The sequence below is a fragment of the Rana temporaria genome, chromosome 6 (assembly GCF_905171775.1).
Source record: "Rana temporaria chromosome 6, aRanTem1.1, whole genome shotgun sequence".
NCBI lineage: Eukaryota > Metazoa > Chordata > Amphibia > Anura > Ranidae > Rana > Rana temporaria.
Genome location: NC_053494.1, coordinates 9,179,206 through 9,205,798, shown reverse-complemented (window position 1 = coordinate 9,205,798; position 26,593 = coordinate 9,179,206). Strand labels below are relative to the sequence as shown.

At 43.2% G+C, this 26,593-nt stretch overlaps 1 protein-coding gene across 1 annotated transcript in view; it reads left to right on the top strand.

Annotated features, from left to right (window-relative positions):
• Nucleotides 1-22,826, top strand: part of LOC120943022 — a 63,765-nt gene extending 40,939 nt beyond the window's left edge. The window contains exons 13-14 of the mRNA XM_040356073.1: nt 9,873-10,186; nt 22,767-22,826. Coding sequence (XP_040212007.1) covers nt 9,873-10,186; nt 22,767-22,811 — 359 coding nt within the window. The 3' untranslated portion in view covers nt 22,812-22,826. The remainder of the gene's footprint in view (nt 1-9,872; nt 10,187-22,766) is intronic.
• Nucleotides 22,827-26,593: the final 3,767 nt, after the last annotated feature.

The following is a 26,593-nucleotide window of genomic DNA, read 5'->3' as shown; positions in this document are numbered from 1 at the left end:
CTTCAATTGGAAGCGGTTTGTCCGAAGAACCGAGCGGGGAAGAAGAAGCCGGTGCAAGATGCAGACGAGAAGACCGAAGGAAGAAGCAGAGGAAGAACAAGATGGAGGAAGAAACCCGAATGGAGAAATGAAGATGGAAGAAGAAGAAACGCTGAAAGAAGACATTACTAAAGGAATTGTCAAAATTGTCTTTTTTTACATTTTTGACACTTTTTTAGTGAAATGGTCGAGGTACAATGTACCCCATTACCATGTCATCAACATGGGAACAAGGTGCTTTGGGTGGACCCCAAATCATCCTCCCCATGTTGAGGGCATGTGGCCTGGTACGGTGCTCGGATAAGGTTGCGTGCTCGGATAAGGGGTCTGGTGTGGATTTCTGGGGGAACTCCACGTCATTTTTTTTTAAATTTGGGGTGGAGTTCTCATTAAAATCCATACCAGGCCTGAAGGGCCTGGTATGGATACTTGGGGGGAACCCCACGTCATTTTTTTTAAAATTTGATGGCGGGGTTCCCCTTAATATCCATACCAGACCTGAAGGGCCTGGTAATTGAATTTGGGGGGACGCCACCCTTTTTTTTATTTTTATGAATGAATTTTCTCTGTATTATTTATAGCCATGAGTACTTTTAAATTACTTTTTTTTCCCTTCAGAAATGACATCTTGTACAGAGACAGTTCTAAGCACGAGAAACATGCACTACTTCACAGGCATACTATAGACACCCCCCAGGTATGAAATTTAAAGGGATATTTCACTTTTATTGTTTCACTTTAACCACTTCCATACCGCGCCTATTCTGGCACTTCTCTCCTTCGTGTAAAAATTATATTTTGTTTCTAGAAAATTACTCAGAACCCCCAAACATTATATATATTTTTTTAGCAGACACCCTAGGGAATAAAGTGGCGGTCATTAAAACTTTTTATCTCCAACAGTATTTGCGCAATCATTTTTCAAATGCCTTTTTTTTGGCAAAAAAAAAAACAGTTTCATGAATTAAAAAATATGAAATATGATGTTACACCGAGTAAATAGATACCTAACTTGTCACGCTTTATAATTGCACACATTCATGGAATGGCGCCAAACGTCAGGACTTAAAAATCTCCATAGGCGACGCTTGAATTTTTTTTACAGGTTACCACATGTGTGGCTCGAATGGCGTTTACATATGTGGGCGGGACTTAAATGCACGTTCACTTCTGAGCGCGAGCTACTAGGGACAGGGGCATTTTTTTTTTTTTTTTTACAGATTTTTTTTTAGTTTTGCACTTTTTTTTTACCTTTATTTGTTTTGATCACTTTTATTCCTATTACAAGGAACGTAAACATCCCTTGTAATAGGAATAGTGTGTGACAGGTCCTCTTTATGGAGAGAGACGGGGTCAATAAGACCCCACATCTGTCCTCCAGGCTGGAAAGCATGAGATTGGGAAAAAAAAATCTCTGATCTCATGCTTTCAGCCGCGATTGCGACTTTTTTGTTTTTAAATCTCTATGCTCTTCATTCGGCGGCGAACAATTAGTTTTCCATGCCTCTGATGGCACGGGAGAGCCCGGAAAAGCACCGGATGGTGGTGGGAGGGGGGATGTCCCCTCCCGCCGCCTGTAAGAACGATCAAGCAGCAGAACCGCCGCTATGATCGTTCCTATGGTGTGAACAATCGCCGCCTATAAAAAAGGATATCTGAATGATGCCTGTAGCTGCACCAATCATTCAGATATCCCCCACTGAAGTCCAGGACGTCATCTGACATCCTACGGTACGGAAGTGGTTAAGCATTATTATAATCACTGCTCCTCAAAAAAATGCAGTTTTCCAAACTTTTTTTTTGCATTGATACATGTCCCCTGGGGCAGGACCCGGGTCACCAAACAATAACTTGCATATTAACCTTTAAAATTAACATTCTTTCATTCTCTCCGATAGACTTTTAAAGGGTGTTCCGCTGCGTTTTCAATTTGCAGCGAAAACCCCAAATTGTTCGCTGAACAGCCAATGTTTGAGTCAAACATAAAGCTCATCCCTACCGGGGGAAGGGGGGCTTTGGCTCATCCCTAGCCATGACCCACTTGTATTGGACACAAGAACCTACATCTCTAGATACATGTTTGTTCAGCACAGTGGTGTAGTGGATAGCACTTTCACCTAGCAGCAAAAAGAGTCGCTGGTTTGAATCCCGCCCGTGACACTATCTGCCTGGAGTATGCATGTTCTCCCTGTGCCTGCGTGGGTTTCCTCCCACAATCTAAAAACATGCTGTAAATCGGATTATGTCTAAATAAGCCCTAATATGCAGTAGTATATTCAGGTTTTGTGCTGCCCTAGGCCTGACTAAATTTCTGCACCTCCTAATTAAAAATGACCCACCCCTTCCTGTCCAGGCTACATCCTGTTTTTATAGACCCGCCCAGAAATTTTCAGGGGGGGGGGGGGCGCACTAGTTCTGAGTGCCCAGGGGGGGGGGGGGGCATTGGATTCCCTTAATTTGCATATGTGTTTTAAGAACTATTGCGCAAATACCATTGGAGATAAAACGTTGTAATGACCGCCACTTTATTCCCTAGGGTGTCTTTTAAAAAGATATATATATATATAATGTTTGGGGTTTTGAGTAATTTTCTAGTAAAAAAAATGATCATTTTTAAATGGAGAGAAGTTCCAGAATAGGCGTGGTATGGAAGTGGTTAAATAAAACACCGGCATGGGTTTTTGTTACGCTGATCATGAAGGGGAACTCCGCACCAAATTTAAAAAAAAAAACGGCGTGGGTTCCCCTTCAGGACCATACCAGGCCCTTAGGTTTGGTATGGATTGTAAGGGGGAACACCTACGCCGAAACAACGGCGTGGGGGTTCCCCCAAGATCCATACCAAACCCTTATCCGAGCACGCTGCCTGGCCGGACAGGGATGGGGGTGGGGACGAGCGAGCGCCCCCCCCCCCTGAGCCGTACCAGACCGCATGCCCTCAACATGGGGGGGTGGGTGCTTTGGGGCGGGGAGGCACTGCGCCCCCCGACCCAAAGCACTCTTGTCCCCCTGGCCGTTGGTTGTCGGGGTCTGCGGGCGGGGGGCTTATCGGAATCTGGGAGCCCCCTTTATTAAGGTGGCCCCCAGATACCGGCCCCCCACCCTATGTGAATGAGTATGGGGTACATCGTACCCCTACCCATTCACCTGGGGGGAAATGTTAGGTTAAAAAAACATACTACACAGATTTTTGAAGTAATTTATTAGTCAGCTGAGGGGGTCTTCTGCTGGGCCCCCTCCCCCTTTAAGCTCTTTTACATGGGGGGGGGGGTAGGCCAGGTCTTCTCCGCTGTCTTCTGCCGGGGGGGACAGAACTTCGCGCTGTCTTCTGTCGGGGCCCCTTTCTTCTTTAAGCTCTTTTACAAAGTGGGGGTGCGCCCGGTCTTCTCCGCTGCCTTCTACTGGGGAGGGGCGGTCTTCTCTATTCTCTCTTCTGCCTAGCTCCCCCTTTCTCTTTTACATGGCAATGCACACAAACAACTACACTCTGGCAATTACTACACTCTGCCGATTTGGCAAGAGATATTCCAAATCATTACAGAATTGACAGGGTTATCGCTTTAGCCCTCCTGAACTTCGGTATGCAAAACATACCTTACTGTTTCCACACTATAATAACCCACATTCTTTTGGCCACCAGACTTACCATTGTCCGCCACTGGAGAACCTCAAATAGCTTGAGTAAAAACTATGGGGTAGATTCAGGTAGATTTGGGCGGGCGTAGCGTATCTCAGATACACTACACCGCCGTAAGTTAGAGCACCAGGTCCTGTATTCACAAAGAACTTGCGCTGTAACTTACGGCGGCGCAGTGTAACTGGACCAGTGTAAGCCCGCCTAATTCAAAATAGGCTGGTTGGGGGCGTGTTCTATGCAAAATACTAGTGACCCCACGTATTTGACGTTTCTAAGGAACGGCGCATGCGCCGTCCGTGGACGTATCCTAGTGCGCATGCTCCAAATGACGTTGGCAAATCGTCAATGCTTCGACGTGAACGTAAATTACGGCCAGCCCCATTCACGAACGAGTTACGCAAACAAAGTAAAATTTGAAAAATTTGACGCGGTTCCGACGTCCATACTTAACATTGGCTGCGCCATCTTTTTGGTGGTTTATCTTTACGCCTAAAAACCACTTACCCAAATGGCGTATCTTTACTGCGACGGCCAGGCGTACGTTCGCGAATAGGCGTATCTAGCTGATTTGCATATTCTAGGCGTAAATCAGCGTACACGCCCCTAGCGGCCAGCGTAAATATGCAGTTAAGATACGACGGCGTAGGAGATTTATGCCGGTCGTATCTTAGCAACATTTAAGCGTATCTCAGTTTGAGCATGCGCTTAAAGTTGCGACCGCGCGGATTCGGACTTACGACGGCGAATCTACTGATACGCCCATCGTAAGTCTTTCTGAATCTGGCCCAAAGTAATTACACTGGTTCACACCCATGGGTCTTATGAAAATAAATTTGCTACACACGAAGGACGCTTGCCTTCAATCTCCACGCAATGGTCACACTGGTTGGAGTGGCATGTAAATACAAACACCCCCTGATATGACTAATGCCGCGTACACACGATTGGACATTCCGACAACAAAACCGTGGATTTTTTTCCGACAGAATGTTGGCTCAAACTTGTCTTGCGTACACACGGTCACACAAATGTTGTCGGAAATTTCCGAACGTCAAGAACGCGGTAACGTACAACACCTACGACGAGCCGAGAAAAATGATGTTCAATAGCCAGTGCGGCTCTTCTGCTTGATTCCGAGCATGCGTGGAATTTGGTGCGTTGGAATTGTGTATACACGGTCGGAATTTCCGACAAGTTTTGTTTAAAAAAAAATTTGAAAGACAGCTCTCAAATGGGGTTCCGAGCGCGTGTACGCAGCATAACACAAAACTGACAGTAATTTGATATATGTTGTTAATGTTTCTCAAAGATGTTAACTATTTATTCTTAAAAAGCTCATTGGATTTACAGGGGAGATGTGTTCCAGGCACCCCATGACACAGTTTGCGCCCAAATGGGGTATCTGGGGGCATTGGACTACACAGCTGACCTTACATTCATCACTTGTTAGAGATACAATGTTTGTCCATAATTGGTAACTGTATTCTGCCATATACATTCTTTAATATGTACCTCATCTTAATTTTTGATATATAACAAAGATTGTTAACTTTCACTGCTTCTAAAAATTCAATAAAAAAAATTCATGATTTATGAATAGAAGGTTCGGTTCTAATCTGAAGTTGTTGCATTTGTAGGGCTTTAAATGTTGTGAATGTTTCTTTTATTGAGACATCATACTTTACAGAATATACGATGTGATGGGTGAGACCAGGGCCGCCATCAGGGGGGTACAGGCAGTACACCTGTAAGGGGCCCGGATGGCAACCCCCCCTTTTTTTAATTTTTTTATTTTATTTTTTTTTTTTATATATTTTTTTTTTGTTTGTTTTTACTAAAGGGCCCAGAGGTCCCCAGGGCCCCGGATGGCAATCCCCCCCCCCTTTTTTTTGTAACTATTTTATTTTATTTTTTTATATATTTTTTTTATTTCATTTATCTTTTTATTAAAGGGCCCAGAGGTCCCCAAGGCCCAGGATGGCAACCCCCCCCTTTTTTTTTAAACAATTTTCTTTTATTTTTTTATAGATTTTTTTTATTTTTTTTATTAAAGGGTCCAGAGGTCCCCATGGCCCCGGATGGCTAGCCCCTTCTTTTATATATATATATATATATATATATATATATATATATATATATATATATATATATATATATATATATATATATATATATATATATATATATATATATACATACTTTTTCTATTTCTTTTTTTTTTGTAAGGGGCCCAGAGGTCCCAGAGGTCCCCAGGGCAACCCCCCTTTTTTTTCCGTCAGCACCCAAAGCCCCCCAACCTCAATTTGCAGCGGCAGCACCCCCCGCTTCTCAATTCACACCCCCCACTTCTCAATTTGAGGCGACAGCACCCCCTACCCCCGGTTCTCTGCTCCAGGGGGCCCATGCCTGAATCTGTGTAAGGCAGTGGTGTATTTAGTTCATTTTAAAAGGGGAGAGTTTAGTGGGACTTTAAATGAGGAAATTACACAGTCAATTACCTCCATCCCTGTTATTTGTATAAAGGAAGAGCGAAGGAGAGCAGACTTTAAATGAAGTGTGTGTGGGAAAAGCTTAAAATAGAAAAGGATAAGAAGATCATAATTATACGGCATTAAATACTTATATAGATAGATTCAAATTCATGTCAACAAAAAGACAGAAATGATAAGGTTAAAATGCATAGACTTTTATGGAAAGCTTAAAGCAGTTCAGAACAAAAATCAGGATATACAGACACAATATGCAATATGGGGTATTGTAGTAACATATAGTTGGAGCATGAAGTTGTTAGCTCTATGCGTTTCATGACTTTAAGTCGCTCATCAGGAGCAAAGATGCATTGTGTTTCTGTAAAGACAAAAGCACAATTTAGGCTGCTTCAGGGCATCTGACATTCTGGGGACTGTGAGCAATCAAAGTCCCAGTTGGTACTTACCGGGGTATTCCCATGTAGCTGGCATGGAAGTCGAGCCCAAACAGACCCCAATAGGCGTAGATCCTGCCAGGGACTGAGGCAGGGTGCTGAACGGCAGACGGCTATCCACACACAGAGGCGCACACCCAGGATGGACAGGCATCAGGCAGGAAGTAATATATGGACTTAGGTCAAGATAATGACTGCAGGTGAGAAGAGAGTGAAGTGCAAATTACTGGACAATTAGTGTTTGAAAGGAAAAGAAAAAAAAGAGAGGGAAAAAAGGTGCATAAAAGGAGAAGGAATTGGTGTAAAGCTGAGTGCGTGTCAGCTAATGTGGAAAATGAGGAAAATGTTACCTGTAGAGTCAATAATGATGCATGTGTGCTATGAAGTGCAATGAGCCGAATGCCTGAAACACCCAAAGGCAGCGCCCCCATATATAGACGCTGCCGTCCGACACACCCCGCCTACGTCACGCACGCGAGAAAATGGGGAGGAGAGGCGCCCACCCCAAAGCGGAAGAGCCGCCCGGTGGTTTGGCGCCAATAGCTACCCACATTTCTCGTAGCTGCCTTAGACGCGGCAAGGAGACAAGCTCCATGTGCGGCAAAGAGAGCCTGATGTCGATGCGCGCATCAAAAATGCCATGAGAGGGGGTAGGTAGGCAGTGCGCGTCACAGCCCCCGGACATGAGCAAAGCCAGCAGGGGGCAGGGATAACACAACACCCATAGCCAGAAACAAATGGGACCCGTGAAGAATGATAGATGACCTGGAGAAGCCAAAAATCCAAAACCAAGTAAAATAAATAAATAATTAAAACCCATAATAGACATATGAGCACAGGACTAACAGGCAAAGGGGAAAAAATAAATAATGAAAGGTATTGAGGAAAAATTAAAAAAAAAATGGGAAATATTAGTTACAATAAATTATATATGCAAACGCATATTTTTATTATAGAGTACTAAAACACACACTTCCATCCATTTTTTTTTTCTTTTCCTTTCAAACACTAATTGTCCAGTAATTTGCACTTCACTCTCTTCTCACCTGCAGTCATTATCTTGACCTAAGTCCATATATTACTTCCTGCCTGATGCCTGTCCATCCTGGGTGTGCGCCTCTGTGTGTGGATAGCCGTCTGCCGTTCAGCACCCTGCCTCAGTCCCTGGCAGGATCTACGCCTATTGGGGTCTGTTTGGGCTCGACTTCCATGCCAGCTACATGGGAATACCCCGGTAAGTACCAACTGGGACTTTGATTGCTCACCGTCCCCAGAATGTCAGATGCCCTGAACCAGCCTAAATTGTGCTTTTGTCTTTACAGAAACACAATGCATCTTTGCTCCTAATGAGCGACTTAAAGGCGCGAAACGCATAGAGCTAACAACTTCATGCTCCAACTATATGTTACTACAATACCCCATATTGCATATTGTGTCTGTATATCCTGATTTTTGTTCTGAACTGCTTTAAGCTTTCCATAAAAGTCAATGGCCCGGATTCACAAAGCACTTACGCCGACGTATCTCGAGATACGCCGCGTAAGTGTAAATGTGCGCCGTCGTATCTGTGCGCTGTGCCCACAAAGCAAGATACGCCTGAAAATAGGCTTCTTCCGACCGACGTAACTTGCCTACGCCGGCGTATCTTGGGCGCATATTTACGCTGGAGGCATATGGGAATTTCGATTCCAATATGCAAATGAGGGAAATACGGCGATTCACGAATGTAGTTGCGCCCGGCGGATCAGATACGCGGTTTGCGTAAGTCGTACGTCCGGCGTAAAGTTATTCCTCATATAGGAGGCGCAAGTCATGCAAAGGTATGGACCAGGGAACACAGCCGTCATATTTTACGTTGTTTACATTGTAGTACGTGAATAGGGCTGGGCGTAGGTTACGTTCACGTCATAGGCAGTGATTTGACGTATCTTAGGGAGTAGTTTCGATGTGATTCTGAGCATGTGCACTGGGATACGTCCACGGGACGGCGCATGCGCCGTTCGTTCGGCCCATCATTTGCATGGGGTCACGCTTCATTTAAATGAATCACGCCCACTTCCACCTGCTTTGAATTAGGCTGGCTTACGCCTACGAATTTACGTTATGCCGGGGCAACATTGGGAGCATTTGCTTTGTGAATTCCATGCTTGCCTCTCTGCGTTGCGTCGGCGTAGCGTAAAAGAGATACACTACGGCGGCGATGTATGTGAATCCCGGCCTATGTTTTTTAACCTTATCATTTTTGTCTTTTTGTTGACATGAATTTGAATCTATCTATATAAGTATTTAATACTGTATAATTATGATCTTCTTCAATAATGTAATATAGTTATGTACGATACATTATATGAAAGTATTAAATGATCATAATCTACTTCAATCATCCTTTACTATTTCAAGCTTTTCCAGCACACACTTCATTTAAAGTCCCGCTCTCCCTCGCTCTTCCTTTATAGTGGTGTATTTAGGTTTTGTGCTGCCCTAGGCCTGACTTAACTCGCACACCCCCTAATTTAAATATGACCCACCCCCTTCCTGTCAAGGTCACACCCCTTTCTGTTTAAGACCCACAATGACATTTACGAGTGGGGACACTAGTTCTCAATGCCTGGGTGGGGGGAATGGATTCCCTTAATTTGCATAGATTTCCTATCACCTCCTGTTTGGCTATGGGGACGAGAGTGAAGGGAAATCTCTGCAATGGGACAGGGATGGTAAAAAAATAAAAATTGACAGGGGCTCTAACCCTCCCTTACTCTGTCCAAAATGGAAAAAAAAAAGTGCTGTCTATAGTTCTACTTTAAGCACAAATGTCTGATAATTTTATGGAGAGGACTAAGAAGATATAACCATGCCAATGGTGCAGCAGAAAACATATAGCACAGTGTGGAAGGTTTGTGTTCCAGGATGATAGGACAGTCAAAATTAGAAACAGCTTGTGTTACACCAACAGTGTAGCACAAGCCAGCGGGGACACTTTCCGTGCTGCCCCCCTGCAAAGTGCTGCCCTAGGCCTGGGCCTTGTTGGCCTAGGCCAGGATACAGCGTTGGTAAGGGGCCCCATAATTCCTGATGGTGGCCCTGGGTGAGACTACTCTAGACGTAATAGTAAAAATCTGTAAAGGAGAGTACAAAGAAAAAAATGTGGGGTGCCGGAGACAGAGGGGATTCAATCTACCAGCATCTACTACATTAAAAATATTAGTTTTGAGTGGACTGACCCTTTCATGTGCTGTATTTGTTCAATTTCTCACATCTCCATATCTATTCCAGGACCTTCACAGTCAGAACAATCTCTGCCCAACATCCGCATGGAAAAGGAAATAAACAACATCGTGACAAGACATCTGAAAACACTGAGAGGGGACGACATAGCAAGCTTTAAACACATTCTTTGTGCCATAGACCCACCTTTAAAAGAAGGCCGAATTGTGACAAGTGAGGTTAAAGATAAATCTGTGGAGGATATGGTTGACCTCATCATTCACCACCATACTGCGAAACATGTGGAAGAAACACTAACAAAAATTCTTGCACTTATGAAAAAACACAATATGAAAATGTTGATTGAGAGAGATTTCACACAGGTGAGTAAAACAAATGTCTACACCAATAAGACAACCGTTTTTCTCTATGCACATAATGCAAATACAATTCAATTCAACAAAATGTATATTTCGGTAGTGGGTGGGCACTGATAGGGAATGCAAAGGGAGGAAAGTATATGGACAGCCGCACTCCAATGTCTTAAAAATACGTGCCCTTTATTGGGTAAAAAGAAAATGCACTACAAAAAACAGCATACAGTGGGAAAAAACAGCTGACGCGTTTCACATTGAACCTCAATGCTTAGTCATAGCTCAGTGGGTGGGCACTGGTTGTATTGTGTCTCCATCAAAGACATAAACCTTTAAATATAGCGAGAGTTTTGTTCCACGTCCACAGAAAATATTGTAGGATACTACTGTATGTATAGTGTATATGTAGTCTATATCTGTACCATATATTCCTGATGTGCTCTCATAGACAGGTAGCAGTCTATTTAAACATATAAACATTAAAAAGGGAAGTCATCAACGTTGATAGAATTGCCAGTCATATGTTAATTGTATTCAAAAGGTCAGTGAAGCAAACCTTAAAGCGGGAGTTCACCCAATTCGTTTTTTGTTTCTATTTTCCCCTTAGATTCCTGCTCGTTTTGTCTAGGGGAATCGGCTATTTGTATTAAAATATGAGCCGTACTTACCCGTTTTCGAGATGCATCTTCTTCCGTCGCTTCCGGGTATGGGTCTTCGGGAGCGGGCGTTCCTTCTTGATTGACAGTCTTCCGAGAGGCTTCCGACGGTCGCATCCATCGCGTCACTCGTAGCCGAAAGAAGCCGAACGTCGGTGCGGCTCTATACTGCGCCTGCGCACCGACGTTCGGCTTCTTTCGGCTACTAGTGACGCGATGGATGCGACCGTCTGAAGCCTCTCGGAAGACTGTCAATCAAGAAGGAACGCCCAGTCCCGCAGCCCATACCCGGAAGCGGCGGAGAAGATCGCTCTCTAAAACGGGTAAGTACGGATCATATTTTAAAACAAATAGCCGATTCCCCTAGACCAGTGATGGCGAACCTTTTTGAGCCCGAGTGCCCAAACTGCAACACAAAACCTAATTTTTTTTTGAAGTGCCAACACTGCAATTAAACATGAATACCAAGGTTTTCGTTTAGAAAAATCAACTCGTACACTTGTCCAAACTAATTAACAGCTTTTGTTTTAAAAGAAAAACACAATAACAGAGCTTTCTATTAAACATTTTTTTTTTATTGAAAAAGAATCTCAACAACTGTACTTGTGCATGTATTTTTGGATAAGGATACATTTGCAGATCGCTGGTAAAGATGCCTTTGCTGATCGCTGGTAAGGATGCCTTTGCTAGGCATTTTCAAAGATGGCTTTGCTGGGCATTTTCAAAGATGACTTTGCTGGGCATTTCCAAAGATGGCTTTGCTGGGCATTTCCAAAGATGGCTTTGCTGGGCATTTCCAAAGATGGCTTTGCTGGGCATTTCCAAAGATGGCTTTGCTGGGCATTTCCAAAGATGGCTTTGCTGGGCATTTCCAAAGATGGCTTTGCTGGGCATTATTAAAGATGCCTTGGTAAGGCATCTTTAAAGATGCCATTGCTGGGCATTTTTAAAGATGCCTTGTCTGGGCATTGGTAAAGATTGGTAAAGATGCCTTGGCTGGGCATTAGATGCCTTGGCTGGGCATTGGTAAAGATGCATTTGCTTACACAAGGGATAGAGATCTACAATGCTGTGATGGGTACAGGCACAGTATACTTTGCATAGCTAAAAGACATTATTGTACATAAGCAGAGGATGAGTCTAATGATCTATTGCTGGGCATTATTAAAGATGCCTTGGCTGGGCATTGGTAAAGATGCCTTAGCTGGGCATTGGTAAAGATGCCATGGCTGGGCATTATTAAAGATGCCATGGCTGGGCATTTTTAAAGATGCCTTGGCTGGGCATTGGTAAAGATGCCTTGCCTGGGCATTATTAAAGATGCCATTGCTGGGCATTTTTAAAGATGCCTTGGCTGGGCATTGGTAAAGATGCCATGGCTGGGCATTATTAAAGATGCCATGGCTGGGCATTATTAAAGATGCCATGGCTGGGCATTTTTAAAGATGCCTTGGCTGGGCATTGGTAAAGATGCCTTGCCTGGGCATTATTAAAGATGCCATTGCTGGGCATTTTTAAAGATGCCTTGGCTGGGCATTGGTAAAGATGCCTTGCCTGGGCATTATTAAAGATGCCATTGCTGGGCATTTTTAAAGATGCCTTGGCTGGGCATTGGTAAAGATGCCTTGCCTGGGCATTATTAAAGATGCCATTGCTGGGCATTTTTAAAGATGCCTTGGCTGGGCATTGGTAAAGATGCCATGGCTGGGCATTATTAAAGATGCCATGGCTGGGCATTATTAAAGATGCCATGGCTGGGCATTTTTAAAGATGCCTTGGCTGGGCATTGGTAAAGATGCCTTGCCTGGGCATTATTAAAGATGCCATTGCTGGGCATTTTTAAAGATGCCTTGGCTGGGCATTGGTAAAGATGCCTTGCCTGGGCATTATTAAAGATGCCATTGCTGGGCATTTTTAAAGATGCCTTGGCTGGGCATTGGTAAAGATGCCTTGCCTGGGCATTTTTAAAGATGCCTTGGCTGGGCATTGGTAAAGATGCCTTAGCTGGGCATTGGTAAAGATGCCATGGCTGGGCATTATTAAAGATGCCATGGCTGGGCATTTTTAAAGATGCCTTGGCTGGGCATTGGTAAAGATGCCTTGCCTGGGCATTATTAAAGATGCCATTGCTGGGCATTTTTAAAGATGCCTTGGCTGGGCATTGGTAAAGATGCCTTGCCTGGGCATTATTAAAGATGCCATTGCTGGGCATTTTTAAAGATGCCTTGGCTGGGCATTGGTAAAGATTCCTTGCCTGGGCATTTTTAAAGATGCCTTGGCTGGGCATTGGTAAAGATGCCTTGCCTGGGCATTATTAAAGATGCCATTGCTGGGCATTTTTAAAGATGCCTTGGCTGGGCATTGGTAAAGATACCTTGGCTGGGCATTGGTAAAGATGCCTTGGCTGGGCATTGGTAAAGATGCCTTGGCTGGGCATTGGTAAAGATACCTTGGCTGGGCATTGGTAAAGATGCCTTGGCTGGGCATTGGTAAAGATGCCTTGCCTGGGCATTATTAAAGATGCCATTGCTGGGCATTTTTAAAGATGCCTTGGCTGGGCATTGGTAAAGATGCCATGGCTGGGCATTATTAAAGATGCCATTGCTGGGCATTTTTAAAGATGCCTTGGCTGGGCATTGGTAAAGATGCCTTGTCTGGGCATTGGTAAAGATGCCTTGGCTGGGCATTGGTAAAGATGCAATGACACATTTTTGTTTTTTTCATTTTAGCCCTTTGGATTCTTCTTTGCAATTCTTGTAGATTAGAATCTACAGCAGCTTCCAGACCCAGCAGAGCAGTGGGCATTTTTAAAGATACCTTGCCTGGGCATTTTTAAAGATGCCTTGGCTGGGCATTGGTAAAGATGCCTTGGCTGGGCATTGGTAAAGATGCCTTGCCTGGGCATTATTAAAGATGCCATTGCTGGGCATTTTTAAAGATGCCTTGGCTGGGCATTGGTAAAGATGCCTTGGCTGGGCATTGGTAAAGATACCTTGGCTGGGCATTGGTAAAGATGCCTTGGCTGGGCATTGGTAAAGATGCCTTGCCTGGGCATTATTAAAGATGCCATTGCTGGGCATTTTTAAAGATGCCTTGGCTGGGCATTGGTAAAGATGCCATGGCTGGGCATTATTAAAGATGCCATTGCTGGGCATTTTTAAAGATGCCTTGGCTGGGCATTGGTAAAGATGCCTTGGCTGGGCATTGGTAAAGATGCCTTGTCTGGGCATTGGTAAAGATGCCTTGGCTGGGCATTGGTAAAGATGCAATGACACATTTTTGTTTTTTTCATTTTAGCCCTTTGGATTCTTCTTTGCAATTCTTGTAGATTAGAATCTACAGCAGCTTCCAGACCCAGCAGAGCAGTGGGCATTTTTAAAGATACCTTGGCTGGGCATTTTTAAAGATGCCTTGGCTGGGCATTGGTAAAGATGCCTTGGCTGGGCATTGGTAAAGATACCTTGGCTGGGCATTGGTAAAGATGCCTTGGCTGGGCATTGGTAAAGATGCCTTGGCTGGGCATTGGTAAAGATGCCATGGCTGGGCATTATTAAAGATGCCATTGCTGGGCATTTTTAAAGATGCCTTGGCTGGGCATTGGTAAAGATGCCATGGCTGGGAATTATTAAAGATGCCATTGCTGGGCATTTTTAAAGATGCCTTGGCTGGGCATTGGTAAAGATGCCTTGCCTGAGCATTATTAAAGATGCCATTGCTGGGCATTTTTTAAGATGCCTTGGCTGGGCGTTGATAAAGATTTGGGATGCTTTTGCACAATTAATGTGATTTTTACTGTTGTATGCATGCTGATAACTTGTCAAACCTTGGCTCATACTCCGTTAGTTTGAGAGCAACACATACAGCACTCAAATCATCTGTTAGTCTATTTCTGGCATCACATTTGATATAATTCAATGCTGAAAACAGCTGCTCACAAGCATAGGATGACCCAAACAAAGTAAGGAAAGCAATCCCAAGTGTTTTCATTGCCTTAAAATTATTTGGCAGAGAATTCCACACTTTAAGTATTTCATTTTCTGAACTAGCAACTGTGCTGTCTTTGGTCATCCCTTCACACTCCATCTTTTCAAGAGTGGCACGCAGGTCAGAGAATTTATTTTTCCAGATAGAGCTTTCTTGAAATTCCAGTAGCTCCATTTCCAAATTTTCTAAATCTAACCAGTGTAAGCAGGAAAGATCAAGTTCTTCAAATTTGGCTTTATCTGGAGAAGTAAGAAAACTCAGGGTTGTTTCCATCTTACGGAACTGTACAAATCTGTTGCCAAAATTCTCCTTTGCAACTGCTATAATGCAAGAAAATTCCTTGTAGATTTCATGATGGTTTGGATTGTCTGTAAATGTTGTAGAATTTTCCAAATGCATTTTTAGATTGGGAAAATATTTCAGCTGCCCACTTTCAAGGTCTCTTTCAAAAACCTGCAGTTTTCTCTCAAATGTTCTGATATCACAAAACATTCTTTCTGCTGTTTTCCCTAAACCTTGCAGTTTTTTGTTCAGGACATTGAAGTGTATTGTAAAATCAGTAAAAAACATGAGATTGGTGAGCCAGGTCATATCAGTGAGCTGTGGATATTCCTGCCCCTTGTCATTCATAAACAGCCTAATTTCATCCAAACAGGCTACAAATCTCTCCAAGACCTGTCCTCTGCTTAGCCATCGTACATTATTGTACATAAGTAAAGTATTATACTGTGCCTGTACCTCATCAAGAAGTGCTTGAAACTGTCGAAAATTAAGAGCACGAGCCATGATGTAATTCACCATTTTTGTGACATCCTTGAGGATATCGTCTAATATTTTGCTGCTTTCCTTGGCACAAAGAGCTTCTTGATGTATAATACAATGAAATTGAATGACTGGGTGCTTTGCTTCTTTGACAAAAAACTGTATGAAACCAGATGTTACCCCCACCATGGAAGGTGCCCCGTCACTAGTAACTGAAACCACTTTTTCTGGCCTTATGTCTTGTGAGACAAAAGCCTCCATCACAGCATTGTAGATATCTATCCCTTGTGTTCTTCCAGGCAAAGACAACAGTTTCATGAGCTCCTCTCTCATGGTGTCACCAACAGCATAACGCAAAATTACTGCTAGCCTTGCATGATTATTTATGTCTGTGCTTTCATCCAAGCACATGGAGTAACAGGCTGCCTTTTGTAAGTCAGTGGTGAGCTGCTGACTAACATCACTTGCCATACGCAGGACTCTATCTTTAACAGTATTTCTGCTAAGTGGCATTTCAGAGATTCGTTGCTTAATTTTGTCCTTGTTTGGAAATTCATGAAAAAGGGAATTACTCACAGCCAACATGGCCGTTTTGATAAAATCGCCATCAGAGAGGGGCTTTTCATGTTTTGCTATGCACAGTGAAATTTCAAAGCTGGCATTTGCCAGATAATTTGTTTTAGAAAGATAGTTGCAAAAACTACGATACTGGCAGTGATATCTCTTCAATTTCCCATCAAGAAACTCTTTTCTTTCAGCTACACCAAGTTCGGCAACACTTTTGTGGTTGGTATCAAAATGACGTTTGACACTAGATGTGCGAGATACCACACTTTCACTACACAGAACACATAACGCTTTCCCATTGCGTTCAATCACTCCAAATGACTGTGTCCAGGTCTCTTGGAATGATCTTCCACTATCTGTTTTTAATTTTGCTTTTTTTGATGTACTCATTTTTGGTTGTTCATGTCTACAAAAAACACAAAATGTATAAAATAAGGATGGATGAAGCACCCAATACAAATCTATCCCTACCTACCTATACCAAAAATATTATTGCAACATTTCACAAAAAAGGTAGAACAACTCACGGTTTTGTAGACAGATATACATCGTCCAATATCCTGTGAAACAAGAAGTCGCGCTGTGCCGCTGCTGACACCGCTATGCTGGGTCTGGAAGCTGCTGTAGATTCTGAATTGCAAAGAAGAATCCCAAAGAGAGGGCTGTAATGAAAAAAAAAATATGTTTTCATTGTTGTCCATAGGGACACAGGAAACTACCATAGCCCGGGGGCCAGATGTGACCCTTAGCAACTTACGTTTCTGTAATGTAGACAGATATAAGCTCAAATCGTCCAATGTCCTGTGAAACAACAAGGCGTGCTGTGCCGCTGCTGACACCGCTCTGCTGGGTCTGAAAGCTGCTGTACATTCTACAAGATTTGCAAAGTAGAATCCCGGAGAGAGGGCTGTAATGAAAAAAAAAATATGTTTTCATTGTTGTCCATAGGGACACAGGAAACTACCGTAGCCCGGGGGCCAGATGTGACCCTTAGCAACTTACTTTTTTTAATGTAGACAGATATAAGCTCAAATCGTCCAATGTCCTGTGAAACAATAAGGCGTGCTGTGCCGCTGCTGACACTGCTCTGCTGGGTCTGGAAGCTGCTGTAGATTCTACAAGAATTGCAAAGAAGAATCCAAAGGGCTAAAATTAAAAAAAAAAAAGTGTGTCATTGTTGTCCATAGGCCAGGACACAGGCCCAATAACAGCAATGATGGGGGTAATATGTTTGCAAATGACACCTAGGCCCAATAACAGCAAACATATTACCCCCCCTCATTGCTGTTATTGGGCCTGGGTGTCATTTGCAAACATATTACCCCCCTCATTGCAAATGACACCTAGGCCCAATAACAGCAATGAGGGAGGTAATATGTTTGCAAATGACACCCAGGCCCAATAACAGCAATGAGGGGGGGTAATATGTTTGCTGTTATTGGGCCTGGGTGTCATTTGCAAACATATTACCCCCCTCATTGCAAATGACACCTAGGCCCAATAACAGCAATGAGGGAGGTAATATGTTTGCAAATGACACCTATGCCCAATAACAGCAAACATATTACCTCCCTCATTGCTGTTTTTGGGCCTAGGTGTCATTTGCAAACATATTACCCCCCCTCATTGCTTTTATTGGGCCTAGGTGTCATTTGCAAACATATTACCCCCCCTCATTGCTGTTATTGGGCCTAGGTGTCATTTGCAAACATATTACCCCCCTCATTTGCAATGAGGGGGGTAATATGTTTGCAAAGGACACCTAGACCCAATAACAGCAATGAGGGAGGTAATATGTTTGCAAATGACACCTATGCCCAATAACAGCAAACATATTACCTCCCTCATTGCTGTTTTTGGGCCTAGGTGTCATTTGCAAACATATTACCCCCCCTCATTGCTTTTATTGGGCCTAGGTGTCATTTGCAAACATATTACCCCCCTCATTGCTGTTATTGGGCCTAGGTGTCATTTGCAAACATATTACCCCCCTCATTGCAAATGACACCTAGGCCCAATAACAGCAATGAGGGAGGTAATATGTTTGCAAATGACACCTATGCCCAATAACAGCAAACATATTACCTCCCTCATTGCTGTTTTTGGGCCTAGGTGTCATTTGCAAACATATTACCCCCCCTCATTGCTTTTATTGGGCCTAGGTGTCATTTGCAAACATATTACCCCCCTCATTGCTGTTATTGGGCCTAGGTGTCATTTGCAAACATATTACCCCCCTCATTTGCAATGAGGGGGGTAATATGTTTGCAAAGGACACCTAGACCCAATAACAGCAATGAGGGGGGTAATATGTTTGCAAATGACACCTAGGCCCAATAACAGCAAACATATTACCCCCCTCATTGCTGTTATTGGGCCTGGGTGTCATTTGCAAACATATTACCCCCCTCATTGCAAATGACACCTAGGCCCAATAACAGCAATGAGGGAGGTAATATGTTTGCAAATGACACCTATGCCCAATAACAGCAAACATATTACCTCCCTCATTGCTGTTTTTGGGCCTAGGTGTCATTTGCAAACATATTACCCCCCCTCATTTGCAATGAGGGGGGTAATATGTTTGCAGAACAAAGTTTCCCAAGTCAGTCAGCAACTGTCAGAACACCCACCAGCGAGATTAGCTAAAGTCATTGTTCAGCAAAATTTTACATTTTAGATTGGGTGATGTTAGCAGGGCAACCCATAATAGACGTCATAAAACGACCCAGGTATCCCATGTCTAAATAGTATTCGAGTAATAAGTATTCTTACTTTTGTCTGCAGCTGAATCAAACTGCGCAATGAAGAAGATGGCTTCACGAGTCTTGCAGCTCTTTCCCGCCGCGCGTCTTCTCCTCATGCTCCCAGTCACGCCCAGCAGCACGTCAGGCAGTGGATGATCTGAGAGCTTTCATTGGGTAGCAAGCTAGCACGTGACCTCCGGGCGCTCATTCTAAGTTACGCCCACTCGGACACGTCACCGCTAGCACAGGGTAGTGTGGGAAATGTAGTTTCTAGTTGCGGTTTGACGATTTAACGATTTAATTTTTTTTTCTTTGACATTTCTGCATTGTCACCGCGTGCCCACCAAAACAGCTTGCCGTGCCGGGAGCGGCACGCGTGCCACGCGTTCGCCATCACTGCCCTAGACAAAACGAGCAGGAATCTAAGGCTAAAAAGTGTGCGCTATGGGTAAACCTCCGCTTTAACAAAAAAAATTTAATTGGACAAATAGCCAATTGTTGACTGTCCTGGGTAATCAGAGTTATAAATACTATAGTTTGCCTTAACCACTTGAGCCCTGGAAAAATGTACCCCCTTCCTAACCAGAGAAGAATTTACCCCCTTCCTAACCAGAGAAGAATTTACCCCCTTCCTAACCAGAGAAGAATTTACCCCCTTCCTAACCAGAGAAGAATTTACCCCCTTCCTAACCAGAGAAGAATTTACCCCCTTCCTAACCAGAGAAGAATTTACCCCCTTCCTAACCAGAGAAGAATTTACCCCCTTCCTAACCAGAGCACTTTTTGCGATATGGCACTGCATCGCTTTAACCTCCCTGGCGGTATGGTTCTTTAAGATTTTAGGTGCTGAAAGCGGTACAATTATTTTGCTTGGAAATTTGTCATTTTATATTGTAGGCCTGTAATTCTTAGGAATAACTCACTTAACCACTTAAGGATCGCCTAATGCCGATATAAGTCAGCAGAATGGCACGGCTGGGCACAGGCACGTACCTGTACGTAGCCTTTAAGAGTCCAGCCGTGGGTCACGCGCGCGCGCGCCCCGGTCCGAAGTTCCGTGACTGCGCCCGTCTGTTTTCTTGATATTTTTTACTTCCCCTTTATAAGATTTAGACTGGTGTTATTTACATGCCGTTGAAAAATATTATTGATTTCTAGTAGGGCTGTTACTGATTACAATTTTCGTGTTCGGCATGTAGATGTCCCGTGAAGGGAACTATCACAACTCCCAGTGGATGGCTGTAGAATGCCAGGTTGATAGAGGGAAGTGATAGAGGGAAGTGTAACAGCCCTTGTGTGTGGCAGATAGTAAGGTCCCGCCGGCATGCAGATATGAAGGCACAGCAAAGGAGCCCTTCAGATGGACGCGGCAAGCCCCGCCGGTGTCCGTGGTATCACCGGATCTCCAACGGAACTCCCTGAAGGCCCGGAAGCCGGCGGAGAGGTGAGTACCAATCAAAAGAATTTCGATTGATCAAAAAAATTGACAATTAATCGAGGAATTAATTGTTAATTTCCACAGCCCTAATTTCTAGAAGATTTCTGTGAGCTTATTGAGGATGTACTTTCTGGATGAACAGTCTCCACCAACTTGCCTTATCTGTTGTGTCTGTTTATAGAATCACAGTCTGTATTTTTCTTGTTTATTTCAATAAAAAGCATGTAAATTAATAGTGATGATTGAGGATTTATGCTTTGTGGAGCATATGAGTCTCTCTTTACCGGTTTTTATCTATATGTAAAGATTTCCGAGTGTGAGGCAATTTTAGTTATGATATCGCCAGGGATGACCACATTTTCCAGTTGAGGGAGACACACTAATCTTGTGAGAGGGATTATCCATAAAAATCATTCTGACTCTTTTATCCATGAGAGTCATATGGGTTTAGTAAGCAAATAAGCGCGTTTTCTCTGGAGGTGGTGCATAGAGATTGGTGATGTTTTTTTGCATCTTCTATCATGGGCTTTGTTCACAGACTTTTCTTTTTACCTTTTTACACTGCTATTTGATCACTTTGTATAATTTGTGTTCAATTTATCAAATGTTAGCGCAGCAGTTTGTATATTTATTATTTAAATGCTTAAAACCATCAAATAACAATAAATACACAAAAAAAACAAGAAAAAAATCATCTGTTCTGTATACACTGTATTTATTGGCGTATAACACTCACTTTTTTTACCCTGAAAATAGAGGGTAAACCGTGCCTGCGTGTTATACGCAGGGGGCTGTGGAATGTTTTTTTCCCCTGAAACTTCCCTCTTAAAGTTAGGGTGCGTGTTATACGCCGATAAATACGGTAATTATTTTTACAGTGCTAGTTTTCATCTTTTTTCCAAAATTCCTAAAAACAAAAACAAAAATTGAAAAAAAAAAACACTCACAAACCATTTGTTGTGGAGCTAAAAATGGGCTTAAAGGGGTTGTAAAGGTAATATTTTTTTTCCCTAAATAGCTTCCTTTCCCTTAGTGCAGTCCTCCTTCACTTACCTCATCCTTCCATTTTGCTTTTAAATGTCCTTATTTCTTCTGATAAATCTTCACTTCCTGTTCTTCTGTCTGTAACTCCACACAGTAATGCCAGGCTTTCTCCCTGGTGTGGAGTGTCGTGCTTGCCCCCTAGCTTGGACTACAGGAGAGTCGGGACGCCCACTAACACACAGCTTCTTTCTCTATCTGCAACGTAGAGAAGTCCTGACTCTCCTGTAGTCCAAGGGAGGGGGCGAGCACGACACTCCACACCAGGGAGAAAGCCTCGCATTACTGTGTGGAGTTACAGACAGAAGAACAGCAAGTGAGGATTTCTCAGAAGAAATAAGGACATTTAAAAGCAAAATCGAGGTAGGTAAAGGAAAACTGCACCAAGCTTGTAACGGAACGACGTCCCACAATCCGCTTGAGTGCTTACGTCATATACTGCTTCCTATCAGTCTGGATATAGATATCAGATATTCCAGCTGCTCTCAAGCACACAACGAGATGAGACTTGTTTGTCTGCTGAACATGGAGTGTTTAATAGAACCAAGAATACAACCTTATATACAGTTTAAAGAGGAGGTAACCAGAACATAAATTAACATGAGCTAATTAACTAATTATTCACCCAGACTAGGCGACTCATAGATATGACCTTTCAGGGTAGACATCACATCTCCTCGTTCACCTGCTATACAATACACATTATCATAAGTGTAAACACAGGACATCTTCACACAATAGCAGGATCAATTAGCACAGAGAACAGACAGATGGCTGGAGGTGGTGGCATTAGCATCTAACAGTATGTGTCCCAACATTATGAATGAGTCACTCTTACAATTAACCAGTTGAGTTCGGAATCAACAAACAGTAAATTGTTCTTTACAGATATCCTGGAATATATTGTGGATAATAATTACATAATAATCCCATCTCAGGTAGTCCAAGATATCATTTCTCAGTCATCCTATGCCCCTAGTGGACATAGGATGATTTTAGACATAAGAGGGTCCGGGGATGTCCCGGGTGAGTCTGTACAAAGGTAAAGGAAGCTATTTAGGAAAAAAATTGTACCTTTACAACCCCTTTTTAAACAACTTGAATTTTTCTTCCTTTAGACTAATTTTGGCTCCAAAGCATTTTGCAAAATGGTGATGTTCTAATGAACCAAAATGCAATACTGTTGCAAAGTGAAATCAGTTTTGCTCATCCCTTATTGGATGAGCAAAACTGACAAAGCTTTGCTAACTTTGTGGTCTATTTATCAACATTTTCAGCCTAGATTCACATCATTTTAGATTTAATTTGGAAAATGTGTTGTGTTATCTTTTCATCGGCCTAGAATTTTTCATGTTCCTTTTTAAAAATGTGGTCTGCTGAACTTGTCTTAACAGCTAAATCAACAACGAAATGAAAAGAGGAAAGTCGGTGTGTTTTGAAAAATCTGAGATGAGAGAAGTTACTTTTATGAAGGTGAGTCTTTAATATGAGCCCTTGAAAGATCACAGACTGATTAAAAAATGTTTACAGTCCAAATGAGTTTAGTTAAAAGCCCTGTAAAGACAGTGGGCTGGATTCAGATACATAGGCGTATCTGTCCGCCCGGCGTAATGTATCTGAGATACGTTACGCCGCTCTAACTTTGGACGCGAGTTCTTTATTCAGAAAGAACTTGCGCCCTTAGTTAGAGCGGCGTAGCATATGTGTTGCGGCATAATGCCGCGTAATTCAAATGGGGATGTAGGGGGCGTGTTTTATTGAAATTTTCCTTGACCCCGCGTTTTTTACGTTTTACTTGAACGGCGCATGCCCCGTCCGTAAAATCTCCCAGTGTGCATTGCTCTAAATGACGTCGCAAGGACGTCATTGCTTTCGACATTAACGTAAATTACGTCCAGCCGTATTCGCGAACGACTTACGCAAACGACGTAAAATTTCAAAACTCGGTGCGGGAACGACGGCCATACTTAAAGTGGAGGTTCACCCAAAAACTTAATTTTTAACATTAGATTGAGGCTCATTTTGTGAAGGGGAATCGGGTAGTTTTTTTTAAAATCGAAGCAGTACTTACCGTTTTAGAGAGCGATCTTCTCCGCCGCTTCCGGGTATGGGCTGCGGGACTGGGCGTTCCTATTTGATTGACAGGCTTCCGACAGACTTCCGACGGTCGCATATAGCGCGTCACGATTTTCTGAAAGTAGCCGAACGTCGTCGCGCAGGCGCCGTATAGAGCCGCACGACGTTCAACTTCTTTCGGCTACTCGTGACGCGCTGTATGCGACCATCGGAAGCCTGTCGGAAGCCTGTCAATCAAATAGGAACGCCCAGTCCCGAAGACCATACCCGGAAGCGGCGGAGAAGATCGCTCTCTAAAACGGTAAGTACAGCTTCGATTTTTAAAAAAACACCCGATTCCCCTAGACAAAATGAGCCTCAATCTAATGTTAAAAATAGTTTTTCGGGTGAACTCCCGCTTTAACATAGGATACCCCTCATATAGCAGGGGTAACTATACGCCGGAAAAAGCCGATCGCAAACGACGTAAAAAAAAAAGCGCCGGGCGGTCGTTCGTTTCTGAATTGGCATAACTCCTCATTTGCATATTCCTTGCGTAAACAAATGGAAGCGCCACCTAGCGGCCAGCGTGAGATTGCAGCCTAAGATCCGACGGTGTAAGTCACTTACACCTGTCGGATCTTAGGGATATCTATGCGTAACCTGATTCTATGAATCAGGCGCATAGATACGACGGCCGAACTCAGAGATACAACGGCGTATCAGGACATACGCCGTCGTATCTCTTTCTGAATCTGGCACAGTATTATTCAGTATATGAATTCCTTACTTCATTTTACATGTCTTGGCTAATATGTTGCTCCACATTTACATAAGGATCAAACTTTCTCAAAATAATTTTATGTAGCTTCTTTGCAGCCACTGAGCTAAGGCTTATACGAATAGTAGAACGGAACCACTTGCAGCTAGCCGGTGTTCTGCCGATGAGCGTCCCCCCGGCGGATAATGTCCCCCCTGTACTGTACAGGCCCAGCGCTTGCGCAGTGCGAACCACAATGGGGCCGACGGAAATAGCCAAAGCTAAATAGCTCAGAGTCAGCTGAACATGGCACCATAATGGGTGCATTACTGTGATATCATCTAAGGGGCGGATAGCTACAGAAGAGGCAGAGTTTTCTATTGATGTGCAGAGCTGATAACTTGGCCTTGATTTTACCAATATACTACACGTCTTTGTGGGGCGTGTTTAAACAAATGAGGGCTCGGATTTGCAATGTTGATGGGCGGGTACGGCCAAGTTATCAGCTGTGCACATCAATAGAAAACTCGGCCTCTTCTGTAGCTATCCGCCCCTTAGTAATGCACCCGCCCCCTTGCAGAGTAGCAGAGTCAGCCCCGCTGTGGTTCGAACTGCGCAAGCGCTGCGCAGTACAGGGGGAACATTATACGCCGGGGGACCTTTTTTCGGCAGGACACCTGTTCAGTATGCCTTTAATGCCCCCCATTTCACCACCACCACCTATGCTATGCCCAGTTTGTCTCTATCCTCCAAGCTGTGTTCCAGCAGTCAGCTCCCCTTCATGTCTCCTCCTGTGTGCCTGACAATACCCACTGCTCTCACCCCTAACCTGTACCGGCAGAGACAGCAAATTGTGTAAGTCAGGGCCATCTTAATGCAAGGGCACTCCTGGGCTCTGCCCAGGGGCCCCAGGTACATGGGGGGCCCCACAATGATTTTGCATTACATCATACTTGCCAACTGTCCCGGATTTGCTGGGACAGTCATGCTATTTACTAAACTGTCCCGATATGGTCGTGTCCCGGGAAGCGTCCCAGAACCTATACTGTGCCCTCCTGACCCCCCCCCCCCTGCAATGTGCACTTTGTGTTGACTAGTCTTTGATTTATGGAATGTTTTCCTTTTGTTAAATCTATTTTATTGAAAGTACTAATAAATATATGTTTAATTCTATCAACTATGTATACTTTATTTTTTTAAAGTTGGTGCGTAAATTGGGGGCAAATTGGGGGCCCATGATGCTTTTAAGTGATACAGAGGGGAGTAGACTGTGATACACAGCAGGGAGAATATGGTCAGCTCAGGTTGGTGATCCTTTACATTCCAGGAATCAACACAGGAGTTGTCAGTACTCTGCACTCTGGTGTTGTTCAATCATAACTGAATGGCATGATTACTATCTCTTCAGTTTGTGTATGATCTGAACTCGGCACTTCTGTGTTTAGTGTTTAGTGGATGCAGGTCTGCAGAGAAAAGGATTGAGGACTCTCTTTTTCTATATCAAAAATTAAATAAGCAGGGTTTAGACTACTGATATTTCTTCAAATCCCCACTGATAAAATAATAGTATTAAAATAACCCAAAAATAAAACACTCCCTCCTTACACACACACCATACATATGTGCATTACACATATTGTACTGTCTATATACTGTATATTATTATCCTGTTGATTAGGGTGCCATCTATTGGTTGTTCTATGCAATTGCAGGCTAATTGTTTTTCAGAGAAGCAACCAGAAGTGTGAAATGTTTTGTTTGTTAATAAAGTTCTGACCCAAATGGTGAACGCTATTAACCACCTCAATACCAGGCCTATTCTGACACTTCTCTCCTTCATGTAAAAATCATCATTTTTTTGCTAGAAAATTAATCAGAATCCCCAAACGTTATGAATATTTTTTTTAGCAGACACCCTAGGGAATAAAGTGGCGGTCATTGCAACTTTTTATCTTGCACGGTATTTGTGCAATAATTTTTCAAACGCTTTTTTTTTTTAAATGGTTTCATGAATTAAAAAATAACAAAACAGTAAAGTTAGCCCTATTTTTTTGTATACTGTGAAAGAGGATTGTACACCGAGTAAATAGATACCTAACATGTCACACTTTGAAATTGCGCACACTCATGGAATGGCGCCGAGCTTCGGTACTTAAAAATCTCCATAGACGACGCTTTAATTTTTTTACAGGTTACCAGTTTAGAGTTACAGAGGAGGTCTAGTGCTAAAATTATTGCTCTCGCTCTAACGCTCGTGGCGATACCTCACAAGTGTGGTTTGAATTGCGTTTACACATGTGGGCAGGACTTACGTGTGCGTTAGCTTCTGAGCGCGAGCTACCGGGGGCAGGAGCATTTTCTATTTTTTATTTTTTTACTTTTTTTGTTTTATTTTTACACTTTTTT